Here is a 13,281-nt window from a genome sequence, read left to right as displayed (position 1 = left end):
GGCTCATTAAAGATAATGGAAAGGGTGAGTGACTTGAGTAATCTGGGATCCAGACCTCACGGTATAAAATGAAGACAGCATGAAAAGGTGAATGAAAGGTTCTAAGAGAACTGCCTCAGGAAAGTAGAATTTAGTTCAAGTGATTTGCCATAATTAAATCATCTCACCCATGTGAGAAGGAGGTTTTTCTGGTCAGGAAATAAGTGTTGGGGTTTCTCTGGCTGTGTGTTTTAATAGTTGATGTTAACCAACTGGTTAGATGCAAAGGCAGAAGAAATTGTGGTAAAACCATATGGGACACTCTGCTAATGGTTGGGTGTTGGTTTTTTTTTTAAGAATCTCTGTGTGTTTTGTTTTCTTCTGAACCTTACAAAATTCTGAACTTCTAAATCTCCTGCTCTAGAGAGAAGCAGTTTTCAGAATATGAAACAGAATGGTTATCCTTTAATTCACTTCTTCAAACAAAATTTTGTCATTTAAGTGTATTACGTCTTTGAACACGATGACTTCTAAGGGTATGTGAACCGTTGAGCCTGGGTTTTATAAACAGCTGAAATTTTTGGCCAGATCGTACAGCTGGAGAGTAAGCCTTCAGGATCTGCATCCACTACTTGAAGGACCTGAGTGGACAATGGGAGAGAAAGGTTTTGATCGCCATGGTGCGCTGTGGGTTATAGGATGAGAGAGATGTTTCAGCCTCAAACTTCTGTTGTCTCACAAGCAGTGTAACTGTACCCCATCCCTGCAGGGTTTGGACAGCAGGGACAAGATTGTCTTCAGCAGCTGCTGGTCAGCCATTCTGAGTGTCAGTCTGTGCTTGCAGCAGGCAAAATGATACTATTTTTGTACCTTGTAGATTGCAGAGCGAAGGTAGTTTCTTTTAAATGGCCCTAAGTGCTATAAGAAAAAAAAATAAATTAAAAACTGCTGTAGGAAGTGCAAACAGATTAATTAGACTGGATCTGTTCCTTGAACTAGTAAGAAGGTAATATAGCAGCAAGATAATTAAGTTGCACAAGATGTCTGAAGTAGCGTTGCTTCTAGATGTTAAACAACCAGACCATTAATAGCTGTGATCATGTAAAAGGGGGGTGTAACATGACCAAATCTGAAGTTGGATTCATTTTGTATCAACACTAGAATAATTCAGACTAACAAAAAGCACTTTTCTAGCCTAAAGGGTTGAGTAGGTGTCTGCATGAGTTGTCTAATACTTGTCCCAGTGTGGCTTGTGAGATACTTTCAGAAGAAATAGGATAAATCATGTTTTGTGTGCCTGTCATGTATCTAATATACAGCTTTTAAAAAAAAAAAAAAAAAAAAAAAAAAGTTAAAGACCATAAACAAGAATTCCTGATTAAGAATTCTGAATAGCCCCAAAAAGAATGCGTTTCTAGCCTAATGGGCTAATTAGTGATTGATAAATACTGGTTTTAGGCATTGATGTTGGTATTTAAAAAGGAGAAGAAATTCCTGGATGGTTACTATGTGTCCGATATGAAAGATGCCATTACTGTGGTGGTGGATTATCCTAGGAATGCAAGTTAAATGTCTTAGTAAAGACAGGCACTTTATGCTGCTGAACAGCTGTTCTTTTTCCAGACTTGGAACTCTGACCTCAAAACCCATCCTGAATATTAACAGGCTTCAGAAACACTGAACAAACAAAATGAGCAACATTTTGGGACAATCTGGCAAATTCGTGTTTTCATATTTTAAAAAAATAATAATAATTTGAACAAAGTATATAAAGAAAATTCTATTTAAGAATAAAATGTTTGCAGGGCAGCCTGCTCCCCCCTTCTTATTCACCGTTATATCTTTCTCTAGTCTCTTTTCCTCTTCTCCTAATCTCTTGCAAAACTTTCCCTCATCTCAGATTGTCTGTGATCTGTCAATCTGTTCCTAGCCATTATGCCCACTGCTTGTCTGCAGACAAAGAGTGTGCCCAACAGACTAACAGGTTCTGGGTTGTGACAGGGTTGTCATGCACTGATGTGTTTTTGGGTTTTTACATGGTTAGGATTTGAAACAGTTTAAATAACACCAGGCTGGAATGCCTGTTCCTGCATGGCTTTGTCATTGGCTGAAGTGTTCCTTCTTTACAGATGTTCTTCTCCATAAAATAAAATGTCCTGCTGTGTGGAGTGTCATGCTACACGATAGCTGAATGTCATGGATCACTGTCCCGTTTCAGGCAGGGGCAGCAGTGTGTAGGCTCATTTAGTCCTTTAACTCCTACCTCAAGGGCTAAATCATGTTGGATGCAGGAAATTGAGAAATGTTATCCTTGCAGTTACAAACAGAGCAGTGGTAGATGTCATAGTCTTGAAACACACAGTTGCTTTTTTGTGCAATGTTGTTTTGAAAAATAACCACTGTGGGGTTTTGGTTTTAGGGTTGTTTTTTTGGTCAGCACACTATAAATCCCACAGAAGTTCCCTTCTTCTGTCAGTGATTCATTTTCCAGGGATATGGAAAAAAAATGGGCATATGATACAATGTTTGCTATATCCATCCATATCTTGGGTATTTGAATTTGTCAGCAGTCACTAAAGAGGTTTTTTTTTTTTGACCAAAAAGCAGACCAAAAAAGAATAGAAGACAGACCCACAAATAATATTAGTGACCCAGAGAGCCTCCAGCATTATATACAACTCTTATTTACTTGGTAAATGTTTTCAAGACAAGAATTTGACAATAATTAAACTGAGTTCAGAAGCTCTATAGCAAGGATAAAATTAATAGTCCCTTTTAGGAGTTAAATCTAGTGGTTGGGGGGGGGGGGAAGTTAGAAAATACTTTGCTGGTAACTTAGTGTTACAGCAGTTACTACTAAGAATACTATCATGAGTTTGAATAACTTCATACATCTTTGTGGTCTAAAATCAGAATTATTTCTAAGGCTTTTTAATTTTTTTCATTAAGCAGATCCTCTAAGCCAGGAGACTTATCCCAAGCTGGTACCTGTCTCATAACTGAGAGTCTTGATGCTGTGCAATTCCAAAGGGGTGCAAAACTTTATTTTGGGAAACAAAAAAAAAAGGGGGGGGGCGGGGGGAATAAAAATTTATTATCTTGCTCCCTTTGTTCATTTTTCAGAAAACTTTGTCTAATCTTAAGTGTTCTGTATATAAAATGTTCACACATAAAAAATAGACCTGTAAAAATCAGAGCCGTTGGCAGTACTAGTTGGCTTCTAGCTTGATGATTGTTTTGGGGGACTTATTAAATACATATGGATAGTGAGAGGACAAATTCATTGCCCATACAGCACAAGCAGATGAACAAATCACTGGTGTTTTAACAATAAAGTCTCTGTTGCTCTTCATCCCTCTTAAAAGAAGAGACAGGAAAAAGGCTTCAGCGGCCTTACCCTGCAGTGACCTTTATTTCCCTTCACTGATTACTGTAGTCCCTGAAAATGGGCAAGGCAGACAGTCTACAGATGCTGGAAAACAAGCAGGCAAATACAGTGCAAAAACACTGATTTTGTGGTTATTAATTTATCATGACAAATGACTTAATCTAAGTTTTCAAAATGCCTTGACTTACAAGGTAAAGATGGAATGTGAAAATGAGAGGGAAGCTATGGAGTAGCTTGCTCTAAGCACTTTTTTCTCATTTAAATTCTGTGGAAATCCCACTGTCATTGAGTTCTGTGTGAATTAAGCTCATAGTCACTTTGTCGTGTGTGGCATTTTAATAAGGTCAGACTTAGAAAATTGTTAATTTACTTATTGTCTACTCACCATCGTGTCCTTTCTCTGTTCTAGTAGAATTTGTACAAGCTGTATCTTAATGTTTGGGGGTTTTCGCTTCTCTGAAGGAATGCAGACACTGTTACAAAATAAGCCGTAGGCTCTTTGCAATGCCAGGGACTCTGCTCAGCCTTCTTGCTTGAGAGGGACTTCCCAACTGATATCAAAACAGACATGACTGAGGCAGGGAGAGATACCTAGCCAAGTGGAATAAGGTTGCAGGATTGCTGATTTCCTTGTCATGACGTAAAATTGCAATACATTCTTTTAATGAATGCAAACAGTGAGGTAGGGACTCTTGGAGCAGGAAACCTAGTTAACTTCAGGAAACTAATGAGTCCATTCTCTTGCCTCGTTGTTTTCCCCGCAAGCTGGGAGTTTTAGTTCTCTATTCTCATCCAAGGAAGACATGCAAAGATATGCCATGACCTGGGTTCAGCTGGACTGAAAGGAAGATTGTGAGAGGCCAAACAGCATCACAAAACCATCATCACTGACTATTGATCAGATGTAGCTGAGTACACTGGGAATAGTGCTGTTTTGAGTATTTTTCTCAGAGCTTACTTCCAGGAGCTCTACTGGGGCAGGCTGTTAACATGCTCTTCCTGCTCTCATAGGATTTTTCTTGGAGTAAGTGCCTCATGTTAAATATAAGCTAATTCTATCGATCCTAGCCCTGGCATAACGCATGAATCAGTTATCTCAACCTTATGTGTGTGGTTAAGACTGTGACATACCCATACTGAATACAAGCTTAATTTATTTTAGTAGTTCTATCCATAATGTTGTGCATAATAATACTGTTTAATGATTGATAGAATGGATAGAATCATAGATACTTCAAATGAACTCACTACATGTCTCTTGTGTTTCTATTTTGCTAATTTTCTTTAGCGCACTCTTAAATCTGTAGTCACTTTTTTTCCAAAGTATTTTAGTGTCTTTCCTTTATATGCATAAAATCTCATTGAATACTGCCCAGAAGTAGGAGTTGGAGGGAAAAGAAGACTTTATCAAAATGTTGTATTTGATATTTAGAAAAGCACAGGAATTTTTTATTAAACCCCCCCCCCCCATCCTAGAGCTCTGGTCTTGCAATTCTTGCCTCTTTCAGTGTTGCAGTCAGGCTTTGTAGTACGTGTGTGGACAATCTGCAGACCTGTATTTCTGATGGAAGAGTGATGAAAATAAGTACATAAAAACTTCAAGAGGACATAGCACCAGTACGAAGTGTTACTTTTGAAACATCCTATGAGTAACATCTGATTTGGTCTTGAGGGACAACTTCTCCTTTTCACATTTATTTTTCTAAAAATGTTTCCTTTTGAAACAGTGCTTCTTTAAATTTTATCTACCACAACAGCATCAACATTTGTAAAAGTTCCAGGACTAAAAACTGATGTTCCTCTTTTTTTTTTTTTCTTCTTTATTTACATTACTACTTTATTCTTTTGTCTTTCCAATGCATGTACCTCCCATGTACAAAATGGCCAGTGTCATTTATCTCATTGTGGATTTAAAGCTTGTAAAAACTGAGTTGAGTCCTTTTATCTGTAAGTGGTGAGACAGCAAACTTATCCTGCTGTGTCAGTTAGATGCCATGTTACAACCAGAAAACAGCATTTAGTTAGCAGTAAAGAACGTTACTTCCCAAGTTTCATACTGCAAAGTATTTAGATACTTGTTGAAGCTGTGGATCTGCTGAGATTGGGCCTACTTGTTGTGGCATTAATAGGTAGTTGCTGTATATTTGACAGTGAGGATTAGATGAAAGAAAGACACTCTGAGGTTTACTTCAGACATAAAGGTGCAGACTTCGATTAAAAGTAGGAGCTCTGGTACTTAAAATTTCAAGAGCAGGCATGATGAATAAGTGTAATCAGCAACACAAACTTTTGTTCTATACCTATTTTCATGTGCAACACCTTAACCCAGCTCTATGCTTGTATTTTCTTTTTTATTTTTAAAAATGTGATTACAGAACTGCTTAGGAATTAATAAACCAGCTAACGCTTGGTAATCTATCTTCTCACTCATGGACTTATGTACACACACTTACAGTTGACTTTGTAAGGAATGAACATGTTTCAGGGACTATTATTGCCTTTAAAATATTGAAAGAATTTTCTTTCAATTTTAGCGAAGGAAATCTGGCCACAAAGCAAGTTGTTTTTCTTCAGAGACCTGTTATGTGGAATTCTGCTGTCCAGACACCAGAGGTGAGTAACATGTTTATAGTATTAATATAAATCAGTATTTCATAGAATGGTTACGCACAGAAACAAACTAGACTTCAAAATTAATGGGAAAAAAGTGTCAGAAGAGAGTTTCACTTGAAAAAAAGTTCAAGTTTGTGGAGAGTTTTTGCAGCTGAACACGTGTGTTACTTTTGTTAGCCATATACCTCTTAAATTAAGCCATAGAGAAAAGCATAAGCATGCTAAAGACCTGTTTTGTGCTAAGAAATTACTGTGTCAGGTGGATGAGGTTGTCTATGCTGGAAGTATTTCTTCAGAAGTCTTCAGGAAGTCCTAAGTGTTCTGATTCAAATCCTGGATCTGGTGCACATGAAAAAGAAAACATTTTATTGTGACCTCCAAAACACCTACTTTCACACTTGAAGAATACAAGTGTCAAGCTGTGCAAGGGATACTGTAATCTCAAAGTTAATGGGGTTGAAGGGCTCCTGGCTGTTACTGCATGAAAATGTGTGACAGAAATCAAGGATGTAAAATTCTTGCAGTTGGGTCTCAACAACTCCTTGTCCCTTCTGAGTGAGGCTTCTGTAACAGTGGTTGTATAAAAGTGCTTTGAGGATTAAGTAACTGGCAGTCACCGCATCCGGCTCAGAGTCAAGGTCACAAGAGTTATTACACCCACAGAGGGCTATGGTAAATCCTGCTGTAGCCAGAGAAGGATGAACTGGTGGGCTATTCTTTGCCAAGTCTTTCAACATCCCATGAGGGATTTTTAATTTTTGTTATCACTGTTTTTCAATGGCCGATCAACCTTTTTCTAATCAACATAGCTTCCCTGTGATAGTCTTAAGCAGCTATGAAAACTATGGACATTTTCACTCACGTCCAGCACCAGAGTAGTAACTTTACGAACTTGGTCATTTGTGATATTATATCCTACTATAAGGCAATGACATCTAGTCTCTTTCTCTGTCTGTATAAATAGTTCCATGAGTCTCTAAACTTCTTGCATTGATCTTTCTCTGTCCTTTTACATTCTATCCAGACTGTTTCTATCATATGTATCTTCCTCTTCTTTCCTTTTGTGGTTTTTTTGTTTGTTTTGTTCTTCTCCAGGCTTTTGCTTAATCTCCAGCCTGACTTCCTTCTGATAATTACTACTACCACGCCTGGAAGAACTGCATTCAACGTGCATAATTTAAATCCTGTTTTATTTTTCGTCTCTACCGCCATCTCAATTCCCAGCTAGTTCTTGTACACTATCTATAATTTATTTCTTCACTTACAAAATTTGAGCTTCTGCTTTTTTCTGTTAAGTGTTCTGTGTAGTCTCCCTTGCCAATGTCTTAATTGCCTCTTCCATTCATTGAATCATAGAATGGTTTAGGTTGGAAGGGACCTTGAAGATCATCTAGTTACAACCCCCCTGCCATGGACAGGGACACCTGCCACTAGACCAGGTTGTTCAAAGCCCCATCCAACCTGGCCTTGAAGACTTCCAGGGACGGGGCTTCTACAGCTTCCCTGAGCAACCTGTTCCAGTGCCTCACCACCCTCACAGTGAAAAGCTTCTCCCTAATATCTGATCTAAACCTACCTTCTTCCAGTTTGAAGCCATTCCCCCTTGTCCTATCAGTACATACCCTTGTAAAAAGTCCCTCTCCAGCTTTCTTGTAGGTGCCCTTCAGATACTGAAAAGCTACTATAAGGTCTATCCTGAGCCTTCTCTTCTCCATGGTGAACATCCCCAACTCTCTCAGCCTGTCCTCATAGGAGAGGTGCTTCAACCCTCTGATCTTCATGGCTGTCCTCTGGAGTCACTCCAACAGGTCCACGTCCTTATGTTGGGGGCCCCAGAGCAGCACTCCAGGTGGGGTCTCACAAGAATGAAGTAGAAGGGCAGAATCACCTGCCTCAACCTGTTGGCTACTCTTCTTTTGATGCAGCTCAGGATATGGTTGGCTTTCTGGGCTGCAAGCACACATTGCCAGTTCATCCTGAGCTTCTCATCCACCAACGTCTCCAAGTCCTTCTCAGGGCTGCTCTCAATCCATTCTCTGCCCAGCCTGTATTTGTGCTTGGGATTGCCTCCCAACCCACATGGAGGACCTTGCACTTGGCCTTGTTGAATTTCATGAGGTTTGCACGGGCCCACTTCTCAAGCCTGTCCAGGTCCTTCTGGATGGCATCCCTTCCCTCCAGCACAGCTTGGTTTCATCAGCAAACTCACTGAGGGTGTACTCAATCCCACTGTCCATGTCATTAACAAAGATGTTAAACAGCATTGGTGCCAATACCAACCCCTGAGGAACACCACTCATCACTGATTGTCACTTGGACTTTGAACTGCTGACTGCAACTCTTTTAGTGTGACCATCCAGCCAATTCCTTACCCACCTAGCGACCCATCTATCAAACATGCATGTCTCTCCAATTTAGAGACAAGGATGTCATGTGGGGCAGTGTCCAATGCTTTGCACAAGTCTGGGTGGATAATGTCAGTTGCTCTTCCCTTATCCACCAGTGCTGTAACACCATCATAGAAGGCCACCAAATTTGTCAGGCACTATTTGCCCTGAGTGAAGCCGTGTTGGCTGTCACCAATCACCTTATTTTCAGTGTGCCCCAGTATAGTTTCCAGGAGGATCTGCTCCATGATCTTGCTGGGCACAGAGGTGAGACTGACTGGCCTGTAGTTCCCTGGGTCTTTCTCTTTTTAAAAATGGGGGGCTATGTTTCCCCTTTCCAGTCAGCGGGAACTTCGCTGGACTGCCACAACTTCTCAAATATGATGAGTAGTCCCTTAGCAACTTCATCTGCCAGTTCCCTCAGGACCCACAGATGAATTTCATCAGGTCCTATGGACTTGTGTGCTTTCAGGTTCCTTAGATGGTCTCGAACCTGGCCTCCTACAGTGGGCAGCTCCTCGTTCTCCTGGTCCTTGCCTCTGCCTTGTGTGACAATTTCCTAATGTTTCCCTACTTTTTTAATACTCGACAATAAGGGCATGGACTCCTGATACAAATATTCTTTCCTTGGTAAGGCATGTTATTTCTAGCTATAAGCATCTCTTAAAAGGCAGCGTAACTACATGACACAAGTTAGACTGTTTAAAACTGGATTCTGTCAAGAGACATAATACAAACTAGTTCTGTAAAAATATTCAGTCTGAGGAACTGATGAATCTTTGAGACGTAGTTTAAATTAAAAATAGGAAGTATCATGCTCACAGTTTAAATTCTGTCACCAAATTGTGAAGCGATCAGCAGCTGCATGACCTTTACATTCTTTGGTTTATACAAATAAAACAGGTTGTGTGTTTTGTCATTGTTTTACTGTGTTGTAATGGGAAACCTTTGACTTAAGGATTAACATACTGTAAGTAAACAAGAAATAGTTGATTTGTAGCTATTTACATCAGGATTACAGTGTTTAGAGTCTGAACAAACTTAGTATCTAAATGTGATCATTAATAACCAGTGAATGTTTTACTTCTCCACCAGGAAATTTCAGGATGCTGAGATCATTTTAGCATGGGATAAATAGGTAATTCAGGCTGAAGCTGAAATGTTTAGCAGAGGAACATTTTCTTTCTGTTTTTCCAGTTATGTTGGTTTTCCCCTAAGTCTTAATCCTTTTACTTCAATGCTTTTTCTACCAAAATGCCTGAATTGGCAAACAGCATATTATCTTCATGACAATTGAAATTCATAGATTTGTTAATAATACCTAACTGGTATAGGAAGTCATGCTAGCTTTGCATTGGGTAGCTAGATTTCAGGTGCAAAACAAGCTCCTGAAATCTGAAAGCATTAATTTTTGCTCTAGAAATTTTAGTAAGTTTATTTAAAATGTCCCATGGACAGTGACGACAGAGCCGCACAATTTTATCAAAGGCTTGCAAACATTTCAGTAAAAACACTTAATTCCTGTGATTCTATATTGTTGGGCATGACAGCTTCATTTGTGCTGCATATCTTTTCATTGATGGTCAAATTATATTAAAGCTGCTGTTTAAAAAATTTTCACATCCACAACTTAGGATATTTTTGAAACACAGAAATACTTAAGGCATCTAAAATGTTTAAAGATTAAAAAAAAAAAAAAGCATCACAATTTCTTTATTTAAGCATAGTATTAAGCATGTTTGCAACTCAGGTCGCATCCTTCCTGAGGTATCTATGAGAGTCAAAATAAGAAATCAACAAGACTTTCATTGACTGAACCTTAGTAAGAAAGCAGCCTCATACACTTCTCAAACACTTAACTACCAAGTCCCTGGAGCCCCAATCACATCACTTCCCAGCTCTGCAGAGCGGGGTCTGGCCATGCCAGGAGCTTTGCCCCAGAGGCAGGTCCAGCTGCATGGATCTCTGTGACTTACGTACTGGAGACTGGCAGCAGGTTGCTTTGTGTACTCAGGACTCTTATTTTATTTTTGAGTTGTTGGGTCGAAGTTAGCGTTGCCATTTCTAAAGGAAGTTTTGCTTTAGTAAGAATTGAGGGGAAAAGTCCTGTTACCTGGTCTCTTATTCCCACAGGGTCTCTTTTCTGAGGAGGGTGTATTTTATGTCCTCACAGCTCATCTCTCTGCCTTCCTGTATATTCATGGGATGGTGCATTATGACCTGGCTAATGATTTATTTAATGGTTCAAAGACCTCTTGGCTTAGAAGGGCTGTACTGTCTCAGTGGGTTCTTTATCACATACCACTTGCTTTTCGAAGAAAATATTTCAGAGTAGGAGATCGAAGATTAAACCGCACAGTGCTTGAGTTCTTTTGTGTGTGTTTTTTTCCTTTTCTCTTTTTTTCCTTTATTTCCCTTAGGCAGACGTCTCCATCCTCTTACTGTGGCATCCAGGCGTAGCTTATTTCCTTCTGTTTCTCCTGAGGCAACATTATTTCCCCTTAAGTCTAATTTCCCAATGTCTCCTGTAACAGCTTCCTTAAATACATTTCCTTTAGCCACAAGGGCCATTGTTTTTTTTCTGTTTCAAAAGGGTTTGAGAAAAAACTTAGCAATGTATAGAAGGGGGGGAAGGGGGCATAGAACTTGCCAGAGCATGGCAAAAGCAGTTGTAGAGTGTGTTAGTTTGGGGTTGTTTTGGGTTGGTTTTTTTTTTTTAAAGTGTTTGCATTTGTACAAATCCCCTTGCAAGACTGCTTGTGTCTTTTATCCACCAAAACACAGCTCTGTGCTGAGGCTGGATGCTTTCTTAGCTAGATGTCCTCCTTCTGTGTACAGGGCTGTGTCCCCTGGCAAAGCATCTCCTGGTTTAGTGGTGCTTGTGCTGACAGCAAGGCTCCAGGCAGAAAGCCCCGGCACTTCTGCCTTCCTGACCATGCTCCTCTGTAGTGACTCAAGGCACACCTCTGGAGGTGCTGCATCATCACGGATCTGAGTACCTTGGGTAGCTCCTCATGCTAAAATTAAACTTTTTATTTATTTGTGATGCTTCAGAGGACCCTTAGCATAGTCTGATAGGTCTATTGTTTGCATAAATCACAATCAGCTTGCTTTTCTTTTTGAAGATCTGGGGGGATCCCAGTACTAATGTGAGATGTATTCATACTGAGTTCTTCCCGTGCAAGGTCTCTTTAAAACTCCCCTTAAATTGCTGTACAGGACAGCTGCTGACTTCCATCTGTGTAGATCCACCCTGTGGACTGAATTCAGTTCTCGGGAAACATGCTGTTATCTGAGGAGTCCTCTGAAGGCCTTTATGGGCAGAACTAGAAAGATGGGAAAGCATAGCAGTCTCACCATGAGATAGGTCAGTGGGAAATCTTCAGTCCTCTGAAGAGGTCAGATCGTACTCTTAATGAGCTTAAACGTCAACAGAGTTTAATTCACATCTTTTATCAAAAATAGCACTCTTGTTGAAGTTCCTAGGCAGAACTGTGGTGGGGAAGTGATCAACACACCAAACTTTCACAGCAGCTTGCAGATGAGGGCACAAGCCAAACATTGTATATGGTGGCATGTAGATACATGAGTGAAGGAGAGAGCGTCTGCCGACAGTGGTGGCTGGAAATGGGGCAGCTGTGTCAGCTGCATGTCCACCACTGCCCGTCCCTCCCACCCCTCTGGGCTGAGAGGAAGCTGACAGGCAGGAGCAGTGCCGCCCTCGAGCATTCATCCCTGCAGAACACAAGAAAGGGCAGCACATGCATGTGCTGTATGGCAGAAAGCATCAGAGTTGGGGTACGTTAGACATAATGTACGTTAGGCACAGAAATAATGCTTTTTTCAAACAGCTGATTTTAGCACGGGTTAAGACTTGCAAATCATTCCAGAGCTGCCAAGCACTACATAAGAATCAAACACTGTTGGAGTATTCTTTCTCAGCATTCATATGTGCTTTGTTGAATCTTGACTATGTCTTGAATCTTCGTCTCTCTTGAAATTTATTTATAGAAAAATATATCTGTTGGAGGTTTTTTCTTCAGAGGAGTTAATAGTTTAAACCGGAGTGTTAAATACTGCCTTATGTTAAAATGCAGCTCGTATTAAAACCATGTATGACTCATTGCAAAGTGTTTGGTGCCCCCTAAATAAGCTAACGTTTTAACATCCTCTTGTATTTCAGAGGAAATCCTTAAGACAAGTTATTGGGGAGGAAAAAGGCAAAGTCTCTAGCAGAAGTGTTGGATTAGACACAGCTACTTCTCGCCCTATAGAAATTGGACAACCACCTGATGAGTTTCACCTCTCTCCTTCTAAACAATGTTGGATCAAGGAGGGATCCTCCCAGTATGGAGGCTTTCCAGGATTCAGTAGCAGTGATGGAGTATTAAGGGAACTGGATGATGGACAATTTGACCAGGAAGATGGTGTCACTCAGGTCACATGTATGTGATAAAGTAAGTAACTGCATCAGATGGACATGTACATAATTCACACAAATGTTTAAAAAAAAAAATCATACTACTTTAAATGCATTGGTATAATCCTATGACTTTTCCCAGCCTTGTTTTGTATTTTTGTCTGTTTCTTCATTGTGTTAATCCTACTGTAGTAATAATACTACTGCAAAATAATACGGTTTTCTGTCTCTTTAATAGAATAACTACATGACTGGGTGCTCTGCTAACTTGTTAATGCTCTTGACAAGCAAGAAAGCAAATGCTGCAAAACAGTGACAGTTTGAACTGTGTAAGAGAGAAAAGAATGAGGATGTTTAGTATTTTTCACAAACTGGAGGAGTGTTTGGTTTTGTGTGTTTGGGTTTTTTTTTTTTAAAGGATGTTGTAAATATTGGTGGGGAAAAAAAAGAAAAATTAACTATCTGGCTGTTTTTAAGTTTTACTGTAATTTTCA

The 13,281-nt window shown here is 39.8% G+C and overlaps 1 protein-coding gene across 2 annotated transcripts in view; it reads left to right on the top strand.

Moving 5' to 3' along the window:
• The window catches only part of RFTN2 (raftlin family member 2), a 33,280-nt gene extending 20,251 nt beyond the window's left edge, over positions 1-13,029 (top strand). For both annotated transcript variants that reach the window (XM_009890162.1, XM_009890161.1), the window contains exons 8-9: positions 5,902-5,980; positions 12,551-13,029. In XM_009890162.1, the coding sequence (XP_009888464.1) occupies positions 5,902-5,980; positions 12,551-12,820 (349 nt within the window). In that variant the 3' untranslated portion in view covers positions 12,821-13,029. The remainder of the gene's footprint in view (positions 1-5,901; positions 5,981-12,550) is intronic.
• Positions 13,030-13,281: the final 252 nt, after the last annotated feature.

The sequence above is a fragment of the Charadrius vociferus genome, unplaced genomic scaffold, assembly GCF_000708025.1.
Source record: "Charadrius vociferus isolate BGI_N301 unplaced genomic scaffold, ASM70802v2 scaffold147, whole genome shotgun sequence".
Lineage (NCBI taxonomy): Eukaryota > Metazoa > Chordata > Aves > Charadriiformes > Charadriidae > Charadrius > Charadrius vociferus.
This window is presented reverse-complemented; position numbering and strand designations above follow the sequence as displayed.